This window comes from Vidua chalybeata, chromosome 6, assembly GCF_026979565.1.
Source record: "Vidua chalybeata isolate OUT-0048 chromosome 6, bVidCha1 merged haplotype, whole genome shotgun sequence".
Lineage (NCBI taxonomy): Eukaryota > Metazoa > Chordata > Aves > Passeriformes > Viduidae > Vidua > Vidua chalybeata.
Window position 1 is genome coordinate 3,947,591 of NC_071535.1, and position 27,723 is coordinate 3,975,313.

Genomic DNA, 27,723 nt, shown 5'->3' on the forward strand with positions numbered 1-27,723 from the left:
ACTTCCCAAAGCTGTTTTCTTGATGTTCTTCAAGAATGCAGCACATTACCATTTGGTTTTTGGGCATCTGTGGTACTTACAGGAGCTTTGTGCTCCGAGCATGAACTGGGCTGTCACAGAGTGGGCTCAGCAGCCTGGCTTTCCCATGAGTTTCCTCAGGAAGCTGTTCAGCCCGGAGAAGATTCCAGGGAGACCTTAGAGCCCCTTCCAAAACCTAAAAGAGCTCCAAGAGAGATGAGGAAAGACTTGGACAAGGGCCTGGAGTGACAGGACAAGGGGGAATGGCTTCCCACTGCCAGAGGTCAGGGTTAGGTGGGATATTGGAAGGAATTGTTCCCTGTGAGGGTGGTGAGGCTCTGGCACAGGGTGCCCAGAGAAGCTGTGGCTGCCCCTGGATCCCTGGAAGTGTCCAAAGCCAGGTTGGACAGGGCTTGGAGCAACCTGGGGTAGTGGAAGGTGTCCCCGCCCATGGCTTAGGTTAGAACAGGATGAGCTTTAAGTTCCCTTCCAACCTAAGCCATTCTGTGATTGTTTTTATGATTCTGTGGACAGACAGGTCTGTGGGCTGTGCTTAGTTTGGGCTCCTGACCCTGCTCTGCTCGGTGAGCAGAGCTGTCCTCTGTCCCACATAGCTGGGATAAGTCTTTAAGCTTTGGGTTGAGTGGCTTTTGCTTAAGCCTTGTTTCATAAAACTCAACTCACAGGTTAGACTTTTTGTCAAGAGATTTCTTTAATCTCATTTGAACTCTCATTATATGTTTGAGTCTTTCCTGGGAAAGACAAGGAGAATTGGTGAATGATTGGGACGTTTGCCTAAAATGCTGCTTTTCTGAAGATTTTTGGAAAAGTTGTTTCACCTTTTCTTTACCTTATTTCCCTGCAAGAATTTCAAAGGGATTTATGGAGTCGTTTCTTTGTAACTAAGAGTTTGAAATGTTTAAATGGTTTAGTCAAAACAGGAACGTCATGAAGTGGATTTGTGTATTGTGGATCTCTTGGTTTTTAATTACACATGGTCCTGCTGCCTTTACCTGGTATTTTTCTTCATTTTTTTTCCCAATTCTGTTGATTTTTTGAGACTTCTTCCCCCAGTCTTGATGTTGAACTCACTGTCACCTTGAGCTTGGCCTGGAACACGTCAGAATTGTTTCCTTTTTCCCCGATGTTAACTCCATACTTCTCACCCTTTGGCTGCATCCTGCAGGTGCAGATCTCAAAATACTTCACAAAGGAGATAAAAATCATTAGTGCTATTTTCCACATACCTTCAGGTACTCTGGCAAACCAAGCAGAGGAGCCCTTGTAGAGAGGGCTCCATCAGGAGCTTCCTCATCTCATGTGGAAATCACACGTGTAGCTTGATAAAGAGGCTGGGTAGTTTATAATTTTTTCGGCTTAAATCTGCTAGAATTGTTAGGATTAAATGGAACTGTGCGTGTCTGGGGTGGAATTAGAAAAATACCCTGTTTGTGGTGGAGACTAGCTGAGTCTTAGAGAGGAATGGTGAATTTCTGGAGTGTAGCTTTGACCACAGCCTCATTTTGGATATTTGTATTTTTGGATAAAGCTTGGTTGAGCATGTTGTGGTGCCCTACACTGTGTCTTTTCAGGGTGACTTCCTAACGGGGAGAGCTTCCAGACAGGCAGAGCCAGAGCTGCTCCCAGTGAGACTGGGTGGGAAGAGCCACTGTGGTGGAATGGCTTTCCTGAATTCCACCTCGTGGGCTCCCTGTGCTGGCTGCAGCATCCAGCTGAGCTGGGCAGGCAGCTCCGTGGGGAATGTGCCATAATCCCATCTGGGAGTCACAGAGATGGCCAGCTTTGGGCTCACAGCCATCTCAACAGTGGGTGCTAAACCCTGTCCCTCCCTCTTGCTGGAGCTGGCACCCGTTTCCCACACTCCTGACCTCTCGCTGCTGGGACTGTGGGTGCTGCAGTCCCCATGACACCAAAACCCCCCCTGCCAATGCTGTCCATCCTGAATAGCTCTAATCCACTCTTAATTCAGCTCCTGGATGAATTGAAGGCTGCACCCTTGCTGGCATCTCCTCCAGAGTATCCCATTAAAGCCATGACTCCCTGGCTCCGTGCACCACGACCCTCTGGGCCTTCCCTCATCAGGATTTCTGAAGCAAATTCAATCCTGGAAGTTTTCATGGCGAGAAGAAGCAGATTCTTTGGTGTTGGGTGGCTGGCAAACGGGCTCTGCTCTCCCCAGTGGCAATCCTTAGCAGAGAAATTATTAGGGAGATCTTAACCATATAATGTTTTGGCAGGGTGCTGGGTGGCACTCGTTGCTGCTGCTGCAGTATGGTTTTTTTAAAAAAAAAAAAATTTAAAAAAGAAGGACAATAAAGTAGGCTCTTTTTTTGTTGGAAAAGAAGATTTCATGTTATCTGTGTTTGCAGGCTTTCTGGCTCATATGCTGGAGGAATCCTTGCTGCGGGGGTGTTTTCATTTTCTCGTCTAACATGGCAGTGGTCCATCACGGCGGAGGTTTTCAGCTTAAACAATCTGTTTGTGGGGCTGCTGATGGCTCTCACTGCTCATTTTGAGGAGGCATCCACTGCAAAAGAGAGATCAAAGGTAAAACATCTCAAGCCAGGTGAATAGTTCTTTATTTTTTTTGCAATTGGTTAGCACTTGTGTGTTTAATTTACTGTTTGTTTACTGCTGATTTAATTTTGTTTAAATAAAAAGGCCAAGTTTTGGGTCTTACTTCAGCACCTGTGCTGGGTGGGGTACATCCCTGACTTACCTGGATGTTCAAAAGTGACAAACATTGAAAAAAACCTGCCCACTTTGCTTAAGAATTGAGTTGGGACCTGTTGGATGGGTTTGGGATTAATTAATTTAATACTCACAGGATGGAAGCAGGAAAACCAAAATCATTTCAATCTAAACATTTTAGTTCATCCTGCTTCAAAGACACAAACTAGGCTGTGAGTGTTCAAGGTTTTGTTTTAAGAATTGGTAATTTTCTCCGGGGTAAATGGATATATTGTATAGAAAACTTCATCTAATCAGAAACCAAGTTTCAACTCAAAAACAGGAACGAGCAAATTTTCAGTCAGTTTTTCTTTTGAAATTAAATGTGCCCCTAAAATAATGGCATTGTTAAACATAAAGACTTTAAATTTCATGCTGTATTTTCTACTTTATAAACAGACTAGTCAGCCAAATGATATTTTTGCTCAGCAGTCTTGTTCTTTCTACTTTTGTGTGCCCGAACATCTGATCTCTTTTCCTCCGACAGACTTGCCTGCTGTGACTCCTGTAAATTGTGTGAATAAAGGGATTTTTGTCGGGCTAGGCTAGAATTTCAGGAGTCTGCAGTGGTAGTTTACTCAGCTTCATGAGTTCTCAAATAACATGTTTTATCAATGGCTACAGAGACCTTGTTTCACCATTGGATTTTTTTTTTTTTTTTTTTGGATAATTATTATTTTCTAATGAGCAGCATCCCAAGATCCCCACAACCTGAACTCTACAGACATGGAGCTGGGCATTTTCCAACCTTCTCCCATGTTTCACATGCCCAGTTTCCAATGGGATTTTCAAAATTAGATTTTCAGAAGCAGTTAAGGAGCTTGTTCCAATGTTTTTTTGAGTGTCTGGCATCCCACGCCTGGAAGAAGCCAGGCTGCCAACAGCAAGCTTGCAGTGCTTTTCATAAATCAGATGCTCATACAGGCATCATATTGGAGCTCATCCATGTACTTAAAAAATGACTGAGGTGGTTCTGAGCCCTGCCAGGCAGCTCTGAGACCCACAAAGGTTTTTCTGAACTTATGGCAAGGTGCTTCCATGGCAGGGCAGTGTCCAGCGTGGAATGCTGAGCAGTTAATTAAAAATTACAAGGTGATCCCATCACTACACCAAGGCAAGTGTTTGCATCCCACACACCACCCTCACCAGGGGCTGAAACAAGCAGGGGAGGTTTAGGTTGGATATCAGGAAAAGGTTCTTTCCCCAGAGGGTGGTTGGGCACTGGAAAGGCTTAAAGTTTTGGAGTAATGAGGAGTGTCACCTTTAATTCCCTTGGCTTAGGAAGTTTGTGCAGCCCTGTGTGCCTAACAAAGAGGAAAAAATCATTCCTGTTACAAAAAAAATTAGATTTCTGTAGATAATGGCTTTATCTTAGGACATTTCTGAAAAATCATTCAGAGTGAAATGCTGGGCAGCCTCCCCTGTGCAGCTGGGTTCAGGAACTGGACTCATCCCATCATTAGGGTGTGGTGATGCTGCACAGGATCTCTGTATGCATGGAGGCATGGCTGTTCAGCTGGACACTTCTTAAAGAATGTTTTCTGTTAAACAGTTGGAATCTCCCTGTAACAAATAAAAAATCCCCTGAGTTCTGTGTTACAACTGACCAGTGCTCACTGTTTGCCTTTCTCCTGTAAGGACGCTGTGCTGAATCTTTTTTGCTCTCTGGATGTTTTTGCAAACTTGTAAATAGTAATTGTGATTTTTATTTTTTTTCCCCCTCTCAGATCTCTAAATTGGGTGCCTTTTGCTGTGGGCTCAGTCTGTGCAATCAGCACACCATAGTGCTTTACGTTGCTTGTGTTGTGCCCTGGGTTCTCTCACGGCTTTTCAGGAAGAGGGTATGTATTTACACACTCACACCTCTGCTTTTCTAAGGCTTCTAAGGGATAAATTCTTCTCCCCCAGAACTTGTGCCACTTCTGAGTTGATGTGTGTGATGAATCGTGACCCACTGAAGTTCCAGTCTGACACCACAGCCACTGATCTCAAGGGGGTCTGATTTAAAGAGGGTCTCCAAGAAGGCTTTTGTAAGGGCATGGAGTGATAGGACAAGAGGCTTTAAACAGATAGAGGAAAGGGTTAGATTTGGATATTAGGAAGAAATTCTTCCCTGAGAGGGTGGGAAGGCCCTGGCACAGGGTGCCCAGAGAAGCTGTGGCTGCCCCTGGATCCCTGGAAGTGCCCAAGGCCAGGTTGGACAGGGCATGGAGAAACCTGGGATAGCAGAAGGTGTCCCTGCCATGGCAGGGGGTTAAAACAAGATGATTTCCAAGTTCCCTTCCAACCCAAACCATTCTGGGATTCTGTGATCACAGTTTAGGGCCTTTGCTCATGCTGGTCATCTGTGACCCACTTGTGTCCCCTGGCACAGGAGTGCTCTGCCCCAGCTGCTTGCAAATACCCTGTGAGCTAAAATAATCCTTGGAACTGAAAACTCAGAGTTCCCCATGCCATAGCTCACCTGGAGATGAGTTTCTGTGTGTTGGCTCCCTGGTGGTAACCAGCAAAAGCCACATCCACCCTGTGTGGTTCTCAGTAGTGGCACAGGGCATAACTAAGCCTGGGTGTGGCACATGAGCTGCAAGAAATGTGATGCAACTTAGAGAAGCTTGATCCAAAATCTTTTCAGCATCCCCAGCAACCCCCTTTTCTGGCCATGTATTTCCATTAACACAATCAAGAATCACTTCTGCAATATATTTGTGTTCTTTAAACAGTTTGTTTTGGGGTTTTTTTGAGCAGGGAGGTCCAGAGAGACCTCTGTGATTTCCAGCAAAGGCAATGCTGTGCCAATATGATAATCCTGGGAAATACTTTGGAGAGCCCAGTAGTGCCTGCTGTGGGAAACCACTGAGTAAGATAGAAATGGATGGAAAACTGCCTTTTTAAAGTACAAATGAGCCACCTTTCTTCTGGAGGAGCTCTGACCACCATCATTATCAAGCTCCTTTCTCTGCTCCATAGATCATCACTCCCAGTAACCCCAAATGCTGAGGAAGTGCTTTGATTGACAGGGCACTGGCTAGCGACAAAGCAAGCGTGCAATATTCTAGGGTGGGATTTTCCAAAGCACTTAAAGGAGTTAGGCACAGAAGTCCCTTTGAAAGTCTTGTCTCCCTGACCCCTTAGGCAGTCTCGAAAATCCCACCCCAAAAGTTGGCCTATCCAATTTAGCCAGCGTAATCACGATCAAGTAAATGGCAAAACTGACTCCTGATGATGGTGATGATGTGTGCAGTTGTACTAGAGCAGCATTTATGTGGGGTGGTTTTTTTTTTTTTTTTTTTTGCCAGATGGAAAACCAGCCAACTCTTAATCGCTGCAAAGTGGGTTATCTCAGCCTTGCAGTGCTTCAGCCATCTATGCATGTCATGCCATGATTTAAATGTGAAAGATGCAATGAGTATGATACTCATGAGTCCTAGCTAATATTATTTGCTTCACTTAAATTTCACCCTGCCATGCAAAGGAGATCAGTTTGATGCAGTTTCCTAGTAATCCACAAAATCGTAAGGTTTAACATAGCATTTTGTAGGGACTTACTATAAATTGAGAGATCAGCTCTGTGTAAATATATTTGATGTTTTTTCTTTATCTGTTCTTGAAGTTCCAGCGTGATTAAACTAAAATAAACATTGTTATGCAATATGACATATTTTGGTGCAGGAATTGTCCCTAGGCCATTTGCTGAAGTTGGGTTTATGCTTCTTGGCTGGTTTGCTGCCTTATCTCTATCTGCCGGCTTCGTCCTACCTCAATCGAGCCCGCTGGACATGGGGAGACCAGACGACTTTTCAAGGATTTTTGACCCACTTTCTGAGGGAAGAATATGGGACATTCAATCTGGTAAACAAGGGTCACTTCCTAGATTGCTTCCTCTTCACTTATGCAACAGCAGAAATGTTCTGCTTGTGACGATTAAGGGCTCGCGGGGACGGAAATTGAAAATGTTTCATTTTTTAAGTGTTCATTTCGGATTTCGACCTCCTGACCTGTCAGGTTTTCTGGGAATGGGTCACATGGCTGGGAAAGCAGAGAGATAATTCTCATTGCCTTATGGGGTGAGCCAAATTATTTCCTGGGAGCTGTATGGGTGTCTTACGTGTGTAGGAGCCCAAAGAACAAACTGTGCCAGAGGGAGTTGGTGACATCAATCTTGTGGTGTTTTTAAGATGAATATTGTCTTATTTTTCTATTTTTAACTCAGACATTTAAAGAGGTCACAAGCAGTTTTCATTTAAAAGCTATTCCTCTTTAATTTACTGATGTTGAATTTAACTGAGTGGTTGGTTTGAGGGTTCTAAATTATTCCTCTTAACTTGCTAATGCTGAGTTTAAGTGAATGGTTGGTTTGAGGGTTCTCAGGAACCTCTGATTTGAGTTATTGAGGTCTCTGCTCTTGCAGAATCCATGGTTGCTTTCAGAGTGTAGGATTTGCATCCTCCTCCTCCAGCCCTGACTTGAATGTTGGGCTCTGGCCACGCAAGGAAATCACCAGCCCGTCGCCCCAGAGTCTGTCCTGCTTCCAAGCTTTCAGGGCAGAGGGCTGGGAAATCACACCACTGGGAGGAAAACAATAAGAAGGTGTGACCTGCATGTTCTGTCACTCCCTGGAGTCCTGGAGCTCCACATCCTCAGGAATCACCCTTCACACGCAGCCAGCGTGACACGGCATCACTGTCACTGTGCTTTTCCACCCTGCTCAGAGAGCTGTGTGGCTGTAGGATGTGTGTCAAAAGACATGATGATTCCTGCTGCTGCCACTAAATCTGCCCAAAAACCCCTACAGAGATCAGGTCCACCCTCTGTAGGACTTGTGAGACTTCCCCTGTTGTCCTGTTCCCAGCTGTCTCCTGAGAATCAGCCTCCACTGGGCACAGCAATACCAAGGCATGCAAATCCCTTAACTCCTCTCTCCATCAAATGTGATGAATTCAAGTTGATGTTCAGGAGGCTTAGGGATGGACTGCGTGTAATCCTACACCACAAATCACATTTAGGATGAACTTGTCTGAAGCAGGGGCAATAAATACAGCAAAATCCAAATGTTTGGTCCCGGTGCCAGTTGGGAAAATGCCAGAGCCCTGCTGGATGGACAGACAGCTTTTACATCCCATAGCTCTGTTTTAAGGGCAGGCAGGGTCAAAAAAAAAAGCCCAGAAAATATTTTGGAGAGGATTCCACCTGTAAGCCATGGATCAGAAATCTCATCTCTGTGATGGATGTGTCCAGGGACATCAGCTGCCAGCAAGGTGGGGCTTCAGGAGCTGTGAGCTGGCTCTCCATCCTCTAACACTTATTTTTTAATCAAATCCTGGATGCAATTAGCTATTCCATTTTCATTGAGATCAAATATTCCTTCCAGACCTCCTGAATCTGTTTACCTTTTCTTTAATCTGGTAGCCACTTTTCCAACAAGCAGCAATGAAGGTAATTCCTCCCCTCCACACAACATGTCTTTTTCCCAAACATGTGCCATGGATTGCAGGTCTCTGCAATAAAACTTCTCATTACCTCAAAGATTTTGTACAGTTCTGCATTTGTCAGGGCAGAGGGGACAGGGGCAAGTCTGGTAAGCAAGGAGGAATTGAGCTTGTCTCAGGCTGTGGGGAGATGTCACAGAAAATAATTGCACCATGAAGATACAGAACATGGCCTCAAGTTGTGGCAGGAGAGATTTAGATTGGATATTAGGAAAAAAATTCACAGAAAGAATGGTCAGGAATTGGAATAGGCTGCCCAAGGCAGTGGTGGAATCCCCATCCCTGGAGGGATTTAGAAGATGTGTGGATGTGGCACTTGGGACATGGGTTAGTGGTGGGCTGGGCAGTGCTGGGGGAATGGTTGGACTCGATGACCTCAGAGGGCTTTTCCAACCCAAATGATTCCATGATACAGCAGAGGTCATGGTTAAACCATGTGACATGCTCTAATCACAGGGTAATGAGCTGTCAGCACCTTGAAGAAATGCTTACCCAGGGGGTAAATCACATAGAAGAGGAATGTGGGAGAACACCTTGCAGTGAAGGTTTGAGCAGAGGTCTCTGCCTTTCTTGCAAACAGAAAATGAGAACACTTTCCTTGCCCCAGTGATACCCAATCAGTGTGTGGGTTCCTCATGGGTTTCCTTTGTTTTTATTCCAGGCCAAGTCCGAGACAGGATCCAGTATGGGAGAGATGCTGCTGTGAGTAACACCTTGGCTGTGCCTTTTGGTGGAAAGTAACCTCTTGCTGCTGCTGTCCTTTGGGCCAAAGTGGCTCCTGTCCTTCCTTTCCTCACCCTGTGCAGAGCTGGGGCCATGTGTGTCCAGCATCCCTGCCCTCTGTCTTCCCCACTGAAGGAAAAACACTGGATCCCCCATCCCAGTGATTTTTCCCTTCAAAATTCTACCATATAACCCACCCTTGTCCCATTTCTGGTAGACTTAATCCCAGCAGAATGGGAATATATTCAGTTGTGCTTATTCCCCATTTCTCCTGACACTTTAATTGAGTGCAGGGATGATTTGGGGGTGACAAATCCACGCTTTAATTTCTCCACAGTTTCCAGCTGGCACAGATGAGGTCAGAGCTCTCCCTTCCTGTCCTTGCCCTGGCACTGGTGGCCTGCGTGAGCACAGCACTGCCGTAAGTTTAAACAAATATTTGCTTCAATCTGCATTTTTTTCCCATTTTTTCTGCATGGGCAGCTTGTTTTGCCTTCTGCTTGCTGCTGCAGAAATTGCAGCAATTGGCTGTGGTCATCAATTATTAAGAGCAAAATATCCCTTACTCCTGGTTAACCCTGTGGCTTGGTAGATGGCAAACTGAAATCTCCTGAAATCCTGATGGTTGTGTGCTTTAAAAACAGAAGTTTCATAAATGGCAAAGGTAAAGAAAGACTCATCAGCTCCTTGTGTTAGGTATGCAAGGAGTTCAAGCACATAGAATTTTTGCTTCGTTTCTCATCATGTCTCAGGAGTGATACATTATTTTTTTAATAGGAAAAAGCAGCAGAAATCACCTGTGATCTGGCTCTTCACTGGAATGCTCTGCCTTTATTCCCTTTTCTTCGCTTGGAGAGCAAATTTGGATGTTACAAAGCCTCTGTTTCTAGGTGTGGTAAGTTGCACTCCCAAAGTTGCTCTGGCATGTTAATTTTTGAGAGAAACATTCGAAACCTTAAAACCACCTGACCAGCAGCAGGCAGTTGTCTTGAAACTGCAGAAGGTGAACTCCAAGGCCGGGTTGGATGGGGCTTGGAGCAACCTGGTCTAGTGGAAGGTGTGGGATGGGGGGTGGAATGGGATGATCTCTGTGGTCCCTTCCAACCCAACCCCAGTTCTGGGATTCTCTCTTCTAGGTGGAGCGGTTCTGGCTGCAGAGCAGTGCTGTGGTGGCTGTGCTGGCAGGGCTGGGGCTGGCCACACTGGCCAGCCTTGGCAGGGGCACTGTGCTGGAGGGCACCTGGCTGCTGCCATGCCTGCAGTGGCTTCCTGCTCTTGCTCTCGTTGCTTCTCAGCTTTGGGCAAATTACAGGTGAGAAGTTCCCTTGGTGCCGCCTCGCAGGGTGATCTGGGGCGCTCCTGGGGTTTCTGTCCTTGGCTGGGAGTGGGAAGGGCACTTTTTACACCCCACCTAAGCTTGCGTGGTCACAGCCTGCAGAACCCCCTGGTTTGATCTCCTCAGAGTCACCAACTCCAGGCTGTAAATGGAGATGTCACAGAGGTTGAGGGAAAACCACTCTGTAGATACATAAACTTCTAAAAATAAACTTGTAAATCTGTGCTTTTTCTCCTAAGGAGGTTGGCAGAATTCATGTGGCCCGAACTTCTCTTGCTTTCCTTCATGCTACCTTGTGCCCTGAAGTTTTTTCTGATTTTTCCCCCATTTCTGAAGATTTAAATCTGTAGTTTGGGGCTTCCCTATCCCATAACCCATGCAGCTGCTTGGATAGGAATCAGTGTCCTGGAAGGGATGCTCAGGTAGAGGATGACCAAGGAAGTGTAGACTTCATCCTCAGGATTCCTTTCTTTGGCACACCTTTTCCAAAGGCTTGCTCATAGGTGAGCCAGTCACAGCTCCTGTCCTCATCTGAACCCATGCCTGGAATATGTGCACACAACTTCAGTGAAAAGGATCCAATCTCAGATCATATGAATCAACTTCTGCCTCATACTACGAAAACTTGGGGTTTTCAATCTTAATGGAAGCGTTAAAGGATGAGGAGGATTTCAAATGCTCTGCAGAACCAATGTTGTACTGGCACTTCCAGCACCCACTAATAAGGTTTTAGATTTAGCCCAAGAAGAAATCAGAATTAAGGTGAAGGTGTGAAGTTAGTGTGTATTTTGGCAGAAATGTAGTGGCTGGTGCTTTCTGAGGGCCTGTGCTTTAAATGCTTTGTTTCTGTATCTCATTTTCTCTGGAAATGGAGATACCAAGTTGTTGACACTCTCCATCCCTGGAAGTTCAAGGCCAGGTTGGATGGGGTTGGAGCAACCTGGGAACAACTGGGAGCAACTTCCCTAGTGGAGGTGTCCCTGCCCACGGCAGGGGAGTGGAGTGAGGTGTTCTTTAAAGTCCCTTCCAACCTAAACCATTCTGTGACTCTGTAATGTTTCCAGCCTCACCAGGGTGGATTTCCCCTGTTGGGTGCCCGTTGCATAAAATTGCTCTGAATTTCTGCAAAGCCATGCAAATACCTGGTTTTAAGGTTCTGTTTTTCATCTGTACTCTTCAGCACTTGTGATCAGAGCAACAACTACGTTGTTGATAAGTTTGCAAGGAACGTGCTGTCCTCCATGCCAGTGGGAGCAGTGATCCTGCTAAGAGGAGACTTGCCTGGGAATGCTCTTCGTTACCTTCATTACTGTGAGGGGATGAGGCCAGATATCACCTTAGTGGACCAGGAGGTATGTTCAGAAAGTGCTCTTTAGAAAGGCAGATTGAAGCATAAGCTGCACAAGGTCAGCTGTTCCTTTGTCTCCTTGAGAGGGTCTCTTAAAACTCATGATGTGGAAATAAATAAAATTGATTTTTCTTTTAAAAGAGTTGTGGGTAACCCTGGGACGGAGTGTGGTGTGCATGTTTCCTTTTTCACTGAGAAATGGGAAAAGGGGAAAAAAAAAGTTACAGGATGGGTCACCCACACTTCCACTGCCACATCATCCTCACACCTGGCTTTGCAACTTGTTGGCAAACCCCAGACCCAGTTCCTGGTGTTTAACCAAACCAGCAGTGTCTTACCAGCAGTGGCTGTTTTGTGGTGGAGTGAGGACCGCGTGCCTCTGATCAGAAGGCACTGGTGACCCAGTCTGGTGCTGTGGTGTGACCGTGGTGACCCAGTCTGGTGCTGATTTAACCATGGTGACCCAGTCTGGTGCTGTGGTGTGACCGTGGTGACCCAGTCTGGCCATGGTGACCCAGTCTGGTGCTGATTTAACCATGGTAACCCAGTCTGGCCATGGTGACCCATTCTGGTGCTGATTTAACCATGGTGACCCAGTCTGGTGCTGTGATCTAGCCATGGTGACCCATTCTGGTGCTAATTTAACCATGGTGACCCACTCTGGTGCTCTGGTGTGACCATGGTGACCCAGTCTGGCCATGGTGACCCAGTCTGGCCATGGTGACCCAGTCTGGTGCTGTGGTGTGGCCATGGTGACCCAGTCTGGTCTGGCCGTGGTGACCCAGTCTGGTGCTGATTTAACCATGGTGACCCAGTCTGGCCATGGTGACCCATTCTGGTACTGATTTAACCATGGTGACCCAGTCTGGCCATGGTGACCCATTCTGGTACTGATTTAACCATGGTGACCCAGTCTGGCCATGGTGACCCATTCTGGTGCTGATTTAACCATGGTGACCCAGTCTGGTGCTGTGGTGTGGCCATGGTGACCCAGTCTGGTGCTGATTTAACCATGGTGACCCAGTCTGGTGCTGTGGTGTGACCTTGGTGACCCAGTCTGGCCATGGTGACCCAGTCTGGTGCTGATTTAACCATGGTGACCCAGTCTGGTGCTCCGGTGTGACCATGGTGACCCAGTCTGGTGCTGTGGTGTGGCCATGGTGACCCAGTCTGGTGCTGTGGTGTGGCCATGGTGACCCAGTCTGGCCATGGTGACCCAGTCTGGTGCTGTGGTGTGGCCATGGTGACCCATTCTGGTGCTGATTTAACCATGGTGACCCAGTCTGGCCTCGTGTTCACTGCTGACATGGTGGGTGACTTCCCTAAGCAAATGGTCATTACTCCTGCAGAAACCATTTCTTCTGGATGTAAATCTTCTGATTCCTGTTCAGATTGTGATAATAACTTTTATTCCAGATGATGACTTACGAATGGTATTTACCCAAGCTGGCAAAGCATTTACCTGGCGTTTATTTTCCCGGGAACCGGTGGAATCCTGTGGAAGGAGTATTACCCGACGGGACGCTCGCCTTTAATCTCCATCGTTTCCTCAAAGTAAATAAACAGTAAGCATTTCTTTCATATGTAACAGCTTTCCTAAAATCTCTGACCTTTTTTTTTTTTTTTTTTTCCTCTGGAAATTGTTTATGGAACAGCTTGGTACTGCATCCAAAAGACCAATTTTCTCCACTGACTTCCTCCCCGGTGGCGAGATTATTTTTGCAATTAAAGCAAAATATCTCTGCAGAAGTAACTCCATCCGGATATAATATTGCCTGTTGTTTTGAGGTTGGTTTGGCTTTTAGGAAGGAGAGGAAAAGAAGGTGATCTGCAGAGTGTTTACTGATGATTTTTTGTTGCTGTTGTCGATACAATTCATCACAGAGAATAGGAACGTTCCTGTGTACTCGGAACGACGATGGTTGGAGAGCAAATTGCTGCTGCTTCTCCTTTGTGAACATTGTGGCCAACTGATTAGCATAGAATGAATGTATTCCAGGAATAATCATCATATAAAAATAGCTTAGTAAGAGTGGAGAAAGGATTAGATACTCACACGAATAAGAATAGCATCTGCATTTAGACTAGCTGGGGTGAGCCCTGCGAGGGTGGGGAGGCACAGGAGCACAGCCAGGTGCCAGTGGGCAGGAATGGGCTTCTCCTCCAGCTTCTGGCCTGTTTGGGAGGTCCAGGAGAGGGCACAGGATGTGCCAGCTGTGCTGGCTGCTCAAGATGGGCAATGCCAGATGGAGAGAATTCATCTGTTTTCCAGACTGCCCCACAACGTGCCCGTGCTGATGGGAGATGTGCTGGGTGGGTGTGTTTGCTGCACAGTTTGGTGTGGGTTGGTTTGCTCAGGGGTGGCCCACGGTCTCTGAGCTGGCTTCACCATGGCTCTCTCTGTTGTTTTTTTTTTTTTTTTTGGCAGTAAGGAAGTGTTTGTCTGCATAGGTCTTCACGAAGGGGACTCAACCTGGAGAAGGAGCCACTCGCTCTGGCCCTGGGGGACGTGTGAAAAGCTGGTTCCTTCTGGAGCTGTGTTTGACCCAGGAGAGTGGATTCGTCTCACGAGGAATCTCTATAACTGGACTGAAGACTATGGCAGGCACGAGGCAGAGGAGCCTCTGCTCCTTCCTGCTCATCATTTTCTGCCAGCAGCATTGCCACACCCACTGCAGTGCTAGAGGAATCAAACAAGAGCCATAATCTCAATGTTTTGTGTTCTGGAGAGATAGCAGGGAGAAATTCTTCCCTGTCAGGGCGGTGAGATGCTGGCACAGCCCAGAGAGCTGGGCTGCCCCATCCCTGGCAGTATCCCAGGCCAGGTTGGATGGGGCTTAGAGCAACCTGGGATAGTGGAAGGTGTCCCTGCTCATGGCAGGGAGTTGGAATGAGATGATCTTTGAGGTCCCTTCCAACCCAAACCATTCCATGATCTGTGATCTTAATAGTGTGAAAAACAGCAATGACATCTCTAGTCAAGTATGAGGTCCAATTCTGACCTTAAAACTTGATCAGGATCTAAGATTATTGAGACATCCAGAGGTTTAAATGTCATAGGCTGACCTGTGGTGGTAAAAAACATCTCTGGCTCTGAGATCTGGGATGCTGTGAAATACCTGATACACCAGAGGCTCTTTCTATGGAGAGAGAGGCACAAAGTTTTTTGAATGACAGAGAATCAGCTGAATTCCCTGCTGTCAGAGCCACAGGCTTCATGACAGGTTTTCTTCTGCCTGGGAGGTCTGTAGCTGCCTGGGCTGGAAGGGTTGTGGTGGGTGAAACCCAGCCATGTGGATCTGACAGCTGAATTTTATTTCCATTCCCATTTAGTTTCAGCCCCTCTTCCTGGGAAGCTGTCGCCAACGAGGAGATGTGGCAAGCCAGGTAATTTTGCTTTGCTCTCTTCCAGCAGCCAGTGGGCACTGCCAGCTCACTGGTGTGGAAACACACACCAAAGCAGGCAGCCTGATGGGCCGTGGCCTTATTGGGTCTGCACGTGCCAAGCTTTAGAAGGAAAAGGCTGGCACGGTGAGATGAAGCATGCAAGGCCGCCAGCAAAGCCTTCAGGAAAGTGGCTGTTTTGTTCACCAAAAGGTTCTGCTCCAAGTCTCTCAAAGGTAGTTGGGATGTAGGGTGAGCAAATGTATTATGGAGAGAAATTTATATCACTGATGGCTTTGCTGCCCCACACATGGATGTGTTGAAGCTGTGTATAACCCTGTGATGTGAGCTGGCTGCGTTAAGCACTTACCACATGGAAGTTTTCCTTGTTTTCCTAGGATGAAAACAGCTTTCTTCATCTTCGACCTCGCAGAAACGGCCAGTGTGACTGCAGAAATGAAAGCACAACTTTACACATTTGCATACACTGTAAGTCCTGCATTTGGGTTAGGAGTGCTCACTGCATCCTCATTTTTTAGCCTCCATCATAATTTTTTCCCCCCCTTTTCTTTTAAATTTCCGGAGTCCATGGAAATACGGTGTTTCCACGCAGGCCCTGTAATCTACATCCCCCTTTTTTATCCAAACTGGGAGCATAGCCGATTCAAAGAGATTTGTTCAGGGATTTTATCCATTCCTGCTTGCCCCCTCGCTCATGGAGGATGCCAAAAGCAAACCAGTCAACACCCTGCTTTTGCTATAATTATGTTGTCTGTGCTGGGCTCCAAACCCATGCCAAGAGATTGCTTGTCCTGAAGTCCCCTCTATGCACTTGTCCCCTCTGTCATTACGCAGTCGTGCAGTCTGAGCCAGCAAGTGTAAAATCCCACAGTCTTCTCGCTGCAAATTAATTCTGCTGCATTTCACACCAAAGAATAACACCCATAAGCTGGTGTAGGTATCTCTGGAAATACTGGACTGCCTGAGATGCCAACAGATGCACGAAGTGATCGGTGTGTATCAGCAGAGAGGAGCAGTATTTCATAGTCCAGCACAGAATCAACAAATGGTTTCCTAAATTCTTGCCCGTTTTGCTGTGATTTTTGCTGTTCTGCAAAGTTCCCGTGCATGTGCCTGCTGTTGAGCTTATGAATATTCCCACTCAAGTCAACAGACTGCTTAAGTCCTGTGGAAGACGTCCTGATCTCCTGAAATATTGAGTAAATGCCTTGCAGGCGCGGCAGTTAAATCTCTTTTTTCCCCCAGCTTGGTGTAACACCTCTCCGGGGGAAGCACATAATGTGCTGTGGGGTTATCACCATCATCTGCAATGTTTCTAAACAAACAGCTGCTGTTAGAAGGGAAACGTTTCAGCCCCCCTTGGATTTCTGATTCATGCTGCTGAATGGCAAACACAGAGCAAATTACAGAAATACTCCAGCTCTGGACTTGGACATCTAAATAGCATCTGTTTCTTTCCAGGCAGTTTTGAAGCACTGTTAAAAGCTGTTGCTCCCACTTCGTTCAATTAATTTGCTGCCCCTACCTTCTTTTTTTTTTTTTTTTTTTTTTTTTTTTTTTTTTTTGTTCCTTTAACAGTCATACAAAGAAATTGTCAACTCCCATCCCCATCACCCGGTGAACTGGCACAAAAACTACGCCATCGCCTGCGAGAGGATGCTGCGCCTCGGCCGGGGGGACGTGGATCCCGAAACGCTGCTCTCCCAGACTGTGAAACATTTCCTGCTCTACACTGAGAAGGCAGAGGATGATCCCCAGCGCCAGGACATCCTGCAGGCTGTGCAGCACCTCAGGGAAGAGCTGCAGGGAATGAGGAGAAGGAAAGCGGAGCTGAGGCGCAAGGCTGGGTAGCTCCTGGTCCTGCTGAAATGCTGAAGTCGGGACTTAAAATCTGAATTAGTCCTTGGCAGTGTGAGAGTGGTTTCAAAAGGTGAGCAGCAGAGAGGAAATCTAGTGTGATCCCCTCTGCAGGAATATACTGATGTTTGATTTCTGTTGCCAAATGGACATTTTTTGGGGTAGGGGAGAAGCTCACCACTAAATAAAATACTGAGTTTCAAAAAAGAGAGTTTTCTTTTACAAGAAAACTATGAGCTTGTACTGTGAATAAATATATATTTTTTTTTATGAATGCAGCATCCATTCTAGATGTAAAAATGTATTTAGCATTTTATTGTTTCCTCTGTTGCTGAGCCAAGAGGTTTCCTAAAGGCATTTTTCATTAGCTGTGCTGTGTCTGTGTGTTTTTGTGGTGGGTTTCCAGCAGGACAAGCTGAGGGATGGTGCCCTCCCAGGAGTCTGGTCATTCACTGTTCTGGATGTGCTCTGAGCCCTGGCTGTGCCTGTGCCCAAGGGCACTGCAGAATCATAATCCCAGAATCCCAGAATGGTTTGGGTTAGAAGTGACCGTAAAGATGCTCTCATTCCAACCCCCTGCCATGGGCAGGGACACCTTCCACTATCCCTGGTTGCTCCAAGCTCTGTCCAACCTCTCCTGGAACACTTTCAGGGACTGCACAACTACAGCTTCTCCAGGCACCCTGTGCCAGGGCCTCACCACCCTCACAGGGAACAATTCCTTCCCAATATCCCATCTAACCCTGCCCCTCCTTCACTTTGAAGCCTTCCTCCCTTGTCCTGTCACTTCATGCCCATGTAAACAGTCCCTTTCCAGCTCTCTGTGACCCCTTTAGGTACTGGAAGGACAGGATGTCCTGCTGGAATAGAGACCAACCCATTTTTTATGCCTCCCTTGCTTTTTGGGGTTGCCTGCTTTCATTCCCTTGGTATTTTATGATGGGATGGTCTTTATTGCTTAGAGTTCCAACAGTGAGCAAGAAACTTGTGTTATTTTCCCTTGCAGAGGGTCTCTGCTGGCAGCATGTGACATCTCCTGCACTGGGGTGGAGGGACCATGGTCCTGAGACCCCACATGGGATGTAAGAGCAGCTCCCCTGGGATGCTGCTCTCTCCATGGGTCGTGGCATCCATGCTGTGTCCTCTGTCTGGGCTCTCCTGGGGATGCCAGAACTGCAATTTTGGAGATATCAGGGCTTTAACCAAAAGAATTGGGTGTGAATCCACCCTGCTTTTCAATCTGCCCCCAGCAGCCAAGCGACTTCTGGGATTAACAAGAACTCAGCTTCTTCTTTTCTATGAAAAAGTCATAAAATGTGTTTTTCATTATTTTGTTAGTTAACAGTACTTCAAATGCTTAAAACAGACCCAAAACTCTGGGGGTGTTCCTGTAAAGCTCCGTTCATCTAAAACTTCATATGTTGCTCCCTGGTTTTGTGATACCTCAGTCCAGTGTTTTTCAGGAGACAAATTGCTGCCAGGTCAGGGTTTCTTTTGGACTGGTAAAATTGTCAGAGAAGAAAGTAATAAAGAAAGATCACATTATGAAACAGCATCCCTGGAGCAGATTGGGATGGGGGCAGGAGCAAGGGGTGTTGCAGGAGGGTGCTCTGCTGGTCTGGAGTTTGAGGTGTGTGTAGGGACACATGGCTGCTATTCCTAATAGATCCTTTTAAAAGTGGAACACTTCTCTCTTTCTCTCCAAGTGCTGATTTTTCCAACTTTCACTGAATGCTTCCCATATAAAAATCAAGCTGCTGTCTAGGAATCTCTTAACTCCAGCTGCAAAATAACATCCTTTATTTTTCACTCTCTCACTCTTGATTTATTTTTGGAGTATATGATTTCCAAAGCAATTCCCTGTTAATTCCTATGAGCCATTCCTGTACAAACAGCAGATGGGAAATGAGCAATAAAAAGATGGAAAACTGTGGCTTCTGGGTTGCAAAGCCACAAAAGCAGAGGGGTGAGAGGGAAGAGGAGCAGTTCAGGGGTGTCATTTTAACTCTTTGTGTTGTAATTGACTACATTTCAGGTCAGCTGTGCCTCACTTAAATCTCTTCCCTCCTCTCAATCCCTGCAGAAGTGTTTGCACAGAGAGAGGGAATATCACACATTCCTCCCTGCGGCTTTCTCCTTCCTTCTCCAAACCAGTCCTCCAGCCCTGGCGAAAAAAAGCATTAGGAATCCAGTTTTTGAGTGCTTTTGTTACCTGCATTATTGCAAATCCATTCAAGCAAATATACTGAGCTGAGGGTTTTCTTTATGTTGATTAGATGCCCCTCCGTAGCCACATAGTCTTGAAATAATTGGAAGCTTTTAGATCCCACTATCTGCTGGGGAGAAAAGAGGGGCTGTGCTGAGTGAAGTATCATCCTATATTGTAATAAACAGTGGTGGTGGCTACGAGAAGGATTTTACCACTGGCAAAAGCCTTCCCAGGTGTGAAGAGCAGTGGGATGGTGATGCCCTTTTAGGGAGAAAATCAGAACCGTGCCGCTGACGTGCTCCGTGTCCTTACAAATCCTGCGCACGCGAGATGCAGGGGTCTGTGCTGGGTGCTCAGCACAAGATATGCCACGGAGCGGGAAATATCCTGCACTGATAGAACTTCCAAAATTCCTCCCCATGAACCTGTTCAAATGAGATTTGCTGGTGCTCGCAGACGGAGCCGCTGCGTGGATGTTGCTGAGCCTGTTGGCTAAAAGGCGGTGCAGAGGGATGCTGGCAGAGTTTAATTTTTATCAGCTCCTCTTAGGTGGCACCCTGAAGTTTATCAAACAAGCAAAGCTGATTTGCTCTTCGTTAGTCTCAGTTGCATGAATCGGTTGCCAAGTAAACAGGATTTTGCATTTTCCTAATTACTTTCATATTTGTGTTTTACCTCTATTTGTTCTCTTGCAAAACGGGTCCTAATAATTAGTCAGGCTCCTGCTGCCTAGACCTGAAAAAAAAAAAAAAAAAAAAAAAAAGGGGTGGGGGCAGAGGGGAAAAAAGACTTCTGAGGGTTTTTTCTCCCTTATAAATTCATTTTTGTTACAAGCATCTTTTATACATATTACTAAAGGGAGCGCACTAAGAAATGCAAATAATAGTTCTTTATTTTATTATGACAGTTAATTAATAGCAACCTGTTTTAATGAATAAAGTCACTCAGAGTCCTTCAGCACTTCCTAAGTAGAGGCCAGAATCTGTAGGGATTCTTTTTTCCCCCCCATTGTATAGCTCCAAGACTCGGCGCACTATATAGGGGCTGTATAGAAATGCTCGCTAATGAAGAGGGAGGGTGAGGAACTTGTCTGCATTCAAAGATCACTGGTGAGTCATTCAGCGAGAAAAGGCCCCTTGCTAGGAATAGTCACAGTTCCGCGGCATTGTGCTAGCAAAAGGGTTTGATCAAAGGTCTCCTGCCGAGCTTGCATGGTTTCCTTTCATACGACGACCATAATTAAAACCACTAATTCTCTTTTAAAATGCTGCAGGATGCCATGTAGGCATCTGTCTGGAGTGTCCTTTGTGCTGTCGGGAGCTGTTAAGGACCAGCGCCGAGGGCTTTTCAGCGACATGCCAGTCAGGAAGGTGATTCGACATAAGGGTGCCTCTGAAGGCTTGACAGGGCCTTGACTACACAATTCCAGCTGAATTTGCCCCTTGTCAGCTGCCAGTAAATAAATCTCAAAGAAGAAGGAGGAGGGGGGGGGGGGGCGGGGGGGAAAAGCTGAAGTTTCATTACCTGATCCCCGGGGCTTTGTTGGTTTTGGCATCGCCCAGGGGGAAGCCCTCGCCCCTCGGGGCCTGGAGCTGGAGTTGGCCATTGGAGACCACGGGCGCCCGGCGTTTGAAGACCGCCAATACTTGTAACAGTTCAGCTGTTAGGAAGACAAATAAATGGAAGAGCCCATTAATCCCCTTTGGGTACTCGGTGCCTTTTGCCCTTTTATCACAGCCTTATTAGGTTCCTACTCATCTTGAACCAGGAGGGATGAATTGAAGTTGTTGAGCGCTAATTGGCAAAGACTTTTCATTGCGGGCCAAGAACTTTCACTGACTTGAAAGTAACTTCGCCACGGGGAGGGATCAGCAAATTTTTTTGCCTCGCCATTAAAACAAAACCCCCAAAATGCCACTGGGATTTGATGTGGCGTTTAAAAAAAATTAGAAAAAATATATATAACAAAGGAGGGAACTGCTAAATTGTTGGGCTTATCCTTCGTGAGGATGTTGGCAGCTTGTGTTTGCTCTTTAAAAGAGAGTGATGGAAGCAGATGTGGCTCAGGGAGATCCACCCTGAAATGCAGTTGGAATTCATGCATCCTATAGGTGTGCATTGCCCAAACTTACTCATGGGACAGGCTTCCCCAAAGCAGTGGGAGATGGTCTCTGAGGGGGCACCGCTGTTCTGGACAGTTTGGAACCACTCCAGGGTCAAGCAGAGCAGTGCTGAGGTTTCCACATGCCAGGAGACAATTCTGGCTGACCTAGAGTCATCCCTGGGTTTAATGGTGGGATTTATACATGGGTAATATTTCAGCGTGGAGGCACTTGGATGTTCTCATGTAAATTAGTTTTTAATGTTGATTTTGGTAAGTGCTGCGTGAATTTGAAGGTACTTATTGATCTCTCTCCCCATGTCCCCCACACAGCGCATTTTAAACAAAGACAAAAACTTTTGCAATGTCTTGAAAGCATCTTGTACGTGAGAAGTGAGAATGTCATGGTCAACCTCCACCTGGAAGACATCGAGCTGGGGGCTTTAGAGCACAAAAACCCACTGGTGTGTCCCCCAAACTCTGCACTTGGGGGACTCATGAACTGAGGTACCCACACTAAGGACAGCATCTCTCACTGGGATGCCAGTGCGTGTACCCTGCAAAACCCACACCATTTTCCCAGGGACTTCCAGGACAGGGAGCTTGGCATGGTGCTACCTGAGCAAAAGAGCAGCTGAAGCTCTCCCATCACGCAGTGGGGAATGAAAACATCATTGTCAGTGCCCTTGGAAAGGCTGTTTGGTTTGGATCTGCCTGATGGGTTTGGAGCAGTGCTCCTGCCAGGTGGCTGCGAGACGCTGCCTGGCTCCACGGCCACAAAGTACTGGAGAGTGCTGGTGGCACCACATTGTCCCTTCTAAGGAGACACTTGAGTGTTCTTGGTTGTTCTGGAGCTGTAGCTGTTCCTGCTGGTCAGCTAGAGGAGCAGCTTGCTGAAATTTGGGGGAAAAACACATAAGAGGAGCATGAGTTTGGGTGGTTTTGAGGGTCTTTTCTGTCATGTTGTTTGATTTAAGTAGTAAAACCACTTAAAAAAGAAAAAGACATCTGAAGAACTCTTCTGCTCATGAAGCCCAAGGCGGATCTGCTGCCTGCTTAAAGCCTGAGGGATTTGCCTGTCCAAATTTTTTCCCAAAATTTATTATTTTTCCCTTGCTGCCTCTTGAAGCTCCTGTTACATTCAAAGTTGACTTTTCAGTAAAGGCTTTTTTTTGAAACAGAGTGAAAACAAGGAAGGAATATATAATCACTTTATTCAGATGAGTGGAGGGAATTTGTACTGGTGGAGGGCTGGCTGGAGAGGGTGCAGTGATTGATAGCATCCTTCCATCCATCCATCCATCCATCCATCCATCCATCCATCCGTCCGTCCGTCCGTCCGTCCATCCATCCATCCGTCCATCCATCCATCCATCCATCCATCCATCCATTCCATCCATCCATCCATCCATCCATCATCCATCATCCATCCATCATCCACATCCATCCATCCATCCATCCATCCATCCATCCATCCATTCCATCCATCCATTCCATCCATTCCATCCATCCATCCATCATCCATCCATCCATCCATTCCATCCATCCATTCCATCCATTCCATCCATCCATCCATCCATCCATCCATCCATCCTTCCTTCCTTCACAGCCTGCTTCTAACAAACAGGAGATTTTGCCTTTTGTTGGGTTGAACAAACCCAAGGCAAACATAACTTGTTTCCAGTGAATTTTATCAGTAAAATCCTTGATGGTCCCATTCAAAACTGGGCTTTGCTGGTGAGTGAGGATGAGACATGAAGATGAATGTCAGCCTGGAGACTTGGTGTACACGAGGGCTGCCATTGTTGGAGAAAGAGAAGTTCTTTGGAAGTGGTTATTTCCAGCATTTGGGAAAGAACAAGTCAGAATTTACTACTCGGTTACAGGCTGTAAGGTTTGGCATCGAGAAAGCGGGATTTTTTTTTTTAGAAATCCACAATCATAATTTTGATCTTTAAACTTAATTGAACTAATTCAATTAGACCATGCCACTCTTGCATTTGATTGAAGACAGCAGCTGGGTTTTGCTACAAGGTAAGAATGAACCATGGATAATTCTGACTAGATATGAAAGAGGATTTTTCTATCTTGTGGAGGCCCAGGAGGGAGGTCGGAGCCTTCTTTGGCTCAGTGTATCAGCTTATGCTGATATTTCATCAATACACTCTCCTCACCCATCACATTGACTCTCCTCCAAACCTACTGAGACCTGGGTTTTGTCACACAAAAATTGGAATCTGTGACATGGCATGAAGAGGATTCAGCTTCTTCACTTGCTGTTTTGTTTAGGACCATTTTGGGCAACGGTCACCTTCAAATAAACTTATTTGCAGAAAACATGAGAAGGGTGGGCAATATGGGCTACGTGTTTTGTCCTCAGTTTCTGAAGGCAGTGTCCTATCGAGGTCCCCAGCACACGGGTGACCTCAAATATCATTGAAAATATTGGGGTTCATTGTGCTTTTAAATTCAGTGACATCACTCACAACACTTTAATTGTCCCAGTTATTCCTGGTGCTAAAAGCAACCAGTTTGAAGAAACCCCGGGGACCCCTAAACACCCCCTTTTTTTTTTTTTTTCCTCCTCTCCCAACTGGGATCTAGCTTTTTACCATTTCCTTAATGTTTGCAGCTAGAAATACAGCTTAAGTGGCATTATGCTAAGTAATTATTCTTACAGGATGTGAAATGAAACAAATTTTGCACAGCATGAAATTATTCCTGCCATGGATGGCGTTCGGCGGCAGATTTCTCCATTTGGACCACAAACAAGGCTCGGTGGCAGCGACACAACGCGGAGCCAGAGGAGGGGGGCGAGCGGGGAGGAAAACACTACCAAAGGTAAGTCCTTGTAGCAAAAAAAAAAAAAAATCTTTTTTTTTTTTTTTTTTTTTTTTTTCTTTTTTTTTTTTTTTTTTTTTTTTGGCTGGATCAAATATTAAACCTGCTACTACAAATTTCACGCCTTGCATTCCTAAAGCAGATGCCAAGGGATGATGCCAAAAATTAATTGGAAATAATATTCCTTGCCTTTGTGTGCTGCATCCAGCAGAGGGCACAACGGATAAGTGATGGGTGAGACGCCGGATCCGCCGCCGCTGATAAGGCTGTTTGGAATCATTCTCTGCAAAAATATGTAGCAACATGCTTTGGTGCTTATTTCCATTTGGGGATGTGGTCTGGAATAGAGGGTTTAGATTTATAACCCTTCCTCCCCCACCAGCCCCATCCCTACGTAAGAGACTTTTCGTGTTTAGCCCACTTTGTATTTTGTTAAATTGCTGGGTTTGGTTTGGTAAAGTGTGGGGAGCTGGTTTGGTCTTTGAGTGATGTCGTCGATTAAAAATTCAAATCTTGGCTGCTGGTAGGGAGAGGATGTATCTTGTGGTAGCGTGTTCTTCCAGCAGTGTTTTTATGTGGGTTTCTGTGGGTAAATAAAAATGTTACACAGTGAAAAAAAACCCTAAGGCAAAACAGGTTGAAGATAATTATAAGGAGCAGAATATTGTTATTCCCTTTTATTTATGGAAAAGTGTGAGTCTCTGGTTTATATATAACAAAACAGTGACTGGGAAGAGAAAGTTTCCCATTAGTTTCACACACTAGGGAATAAGTCCTGTGATGGCACTAGGCAGGAGATAGGCAGGGAGAACATGTAAGAGAAGCCTAAAACAAGAGATTTTTTTTTTAATTTGGCATTATTTGCATTCAGGGAATTATGCAATTAGAAAAATGGACCATGGGGGCACAGCAGTGCTTTCACTAGTGCAGAGAGGGTAGATATCTTAAGTACGGTCAGTTTTCAGATCCACATCCCCAGGAACAAGCACAACCCTTAAATCAGCCTCTCTGATTAGGGGAGAATTTTTTTTCATAAATAATACAGGTCAGAAAAAAACTCCCTGTTAACATGTTCTTCCCGCCCATCCTCGTTTGGAAAGCCTGATACTTCAAATTATTCCCACTGCTTCCAGGCCCCTTTGCACAAGTGGGATGAAGTGGGAAGGAAGGAAGGAAGAGAGAGAAACGTGTGTGTGAGGAGAAACACAACAGCACAGTCTTTCTCAAACAACTGAAAAATGTATTTCACACTGGTTCCTTCCAGTTTCACAACACCTAAGTGGATGCTGCCTTGGAACAAGCCAACATTTGATGCAAACAACCTCAGAGCTCAATCTGTGCAAGGGAAAAAAAAAAAAAAAGGGATCTGTTTTCATGTTCTAGTCTCTCCCTATCTTGTTTCAGGGGTTTTGTTTAAATCAGCACTTTCCAACTGTGTAGATTTTAGCTGGAGGTTTTTTTTTTTTTTTTTGCTTGCTTATTTGTTTTGGAGAGGAGGGGGGTTGTAATTTCCCAATGTATGGGAGATAAATGAGATGTTTAAAGCGCCTCAGTGGAGTGGCATAAAAGCTGGGAAATCAGAGAGATTGTAAAGCTATGTTTGTTTTAGAAATAAAATAAAATAAATCAAGCAAGAGCAGGTTAGTGCTGCTAATACTGAGCTGATTAAGAGCAGCAGTTACATAAAAAGCAGCTAGAGTCCATATTGTAAGTAAGCATTATTGCAGCCATGAGAAATGCAGCTCCAAAGCTTTTAAGGGCTGGTGTGACTTTTTTTCTTTTTTTTTTTTTTTTTTATGTGAATTAAGTGCTGATGAAAGTTATGGGATTGACAGCTTTGCAAACTCAGTGGTGCTGTTTAACCACATAACCCAGGGTAGTGCCTACAAGACCTGCAGCAGGAGCAAGTTGTCCCAGACTTCTGTTGTCTGATTTTAGAGACAGAGATCACTGAGTCCCCCAGTCCAGACGAGGAGGATCCATGATCTATTTGTAGATCTCTTCATAAAAAAAAAAAAAAAAACAAACACAAATTTGTGAAGTTGGGCAGTGGTAGAGTTCTCCTTCCTGCAGGGATTTAAAAGCTGTGTGGATGTGGCACTTGGGGACATGGGTTGATGGTGGGCTTGGCAGTGCTGGGGGAATGGTTGGACTCAATGACCTGAGAGGGCTTTTCCAACCTAAATGATCCGTGGTTCCAACTCTCGGAATCCCAAGCCATTGTGCAACCACTGAGCTTGTCCCTCAGATCCCAAATTCCTCCCACCCCTTCTGCCAAGCTTGAGGCTGGTGGGAAGTGGAAACCTCCAGCTCCAACGAGGCAGGAAAGCAAAGGGTGCTGCTGTTCTGGTGGGACTGAACCAAAACACCCCCTGGAACTGGATGTGCAGGATCTGAGGAGGAGGGAGAGCTGCTCTTGCCCTGGGTTTCACCCAATATGTTGGGAATGTTCAGCAGCCCTGGCAGGTAATTCCTTTTCCCTTTAGAGGGAGTAAAAGCCAAGGAGATTGTCTGAATGCATTGAGGGAGGTTTTGTGTGTCCTTGGTAAGAACAGGGTGGTTGCTCTCCACAAGCTCATGGCAGGTTTATGGTAGTGGATATTCCTACAACTCACAAGGCATTGGTAAGCAGGAACTCCCACTGGGAATTATGGAAATTATTTGAAGCCAGTTTAGATTAGTCTAGGTCACTTTTTTCCTGCTGTTGAAACATTTCTTTGTGATGCTCTACTCAACAGAAGTGGAATAATTTTGCCCCTTTGGAGCATTATTTGAGCCTTTTGATTTCAAAGGCTTCTTCCATATAGGACCATTTTAGAATGGAAACTGTTGAAAATGAGAAGACATACATTTTGTTTAAAAAAAACCAAAAACCAAAACCAAACCAAACCAAACCAAAACAAAACAAACAAAAAAAAGAAACCAAAACCAAAAACCCAAACAAACAAAACAAACAAACAAAAACAAAAACCCCTCACCCCTGAATTTTCAGACCTAAATTCTGAAAATATAAAATCATGATAAATATTGGTAGGGAAAAAAAAAAAATCACATCTCTGTAGGTTCCACTGGAATTTCCTACAGTTCTCTCTGTTTCCTCAGCTTCGCTGATGTCTCATGGAACGTGGCACATATCCTGACCTGGCTCCTGAGTGGCTCTCCATGCAGAGGCATCTCCAATTCCCCCTGCATCCCAGCCTTTCCCAGGAAAGATTCTCCTGGAAGGGCTGCACAGTGCCAGGTGATCTATCCCATCCTAAGGCAGCAGTCCTGGAGGATGGAGAGGTTGGGGGTCCCCTTCTGTCAGTCCATGCTCAGGTCAGCAGCTCAGGTATTGGCATCCACAATGTGGAAAAGCTCACACAAGGTGGCAAAACCTTCTGCAGCTGGAATTTGCATTTTGTGACCACAGCAAACAAGGAAATAACCCCATTTAGCTCTCTTTGTGCACAAGGTTTTTTAAAAACCCCAAGATTTATACAGATGTGTATAAGCTAAATATTGAGATATGTCTGAAACAGCGTTTTAGAGCTCAGGCCCACTGGTATATTACACTCCAAGCAAATGTGCAGCATCAATTGGCAACTGCCTGGAAGAAAAGATATGAATAGAGACAGCAGGAATAAGTTGCAATGGGCCGATTGAGCT

General features: G+C 45.7%; 1 protein-coding gene across 2 annotated transcripts in view; it reads left to right on the plus strand.

Annotated features, from left to right (window-relative positions):
• TMEM260 (transmembrane protein 260) overlaps positions 1–17,291 on the plus strand; it is a 33,361-nt gene extending 16,070 nt beyond the window's left edge. Inside the window, exons 4-16 of one of the 2 annotated variants that reach the window (XM_053945647.1) lie at positions 2,409–2,586; positions 4,497–4,610; positions 6,439–6,618; positions 8,917–8,957; positions 9,316–9,399; positions 9,756–9,873; positions 10,115–10,290; positions 11,495–11,666; positions 13,079–13,227; positions 14,091–14,267; positions 14,996–15,049; positions 15,445–15,535; positions 16,646–17,291. In XM_053945647.1, coding sequence (XP_053801622.1) covers positions 2,409–2,586; positions 4,497–4,610; positions 6,439–6,618; positions 8,917–8,957; positions 9,316–9,399; positions 9,756–9,873; positions 10,115–10,290; positions 11,495–11,666; positions 13,079–13,227; positions 14,091–14,267; positions 14,996–15,049; positions 15,445–15,535; positions 16,646–16,918 — 1,807 coding nt within the window. In that variant the 3' untranslated portion in view covers positions 16,919–17,291. The remainder of the gene's footprint in view (positions 1–2,408; positions 2,587–4,496; positions 4,611–6,438; positions 6,619–8,916; positions 8,958–9,315; positions 9,400–9,755; positions 9,874–10,114; positions 10,291–11,494; positions 11,667–13,078; positions 13,228–14,090; positions 14,268–14,995; positions 15,050–15,444; positions 15,536–16,645) is intronic. The other variant, XM_053945648.1, reaches the window with a different exon arrangement.
• Positions 17,292–27,723: the final 10,432 nt, after the last annotated feature.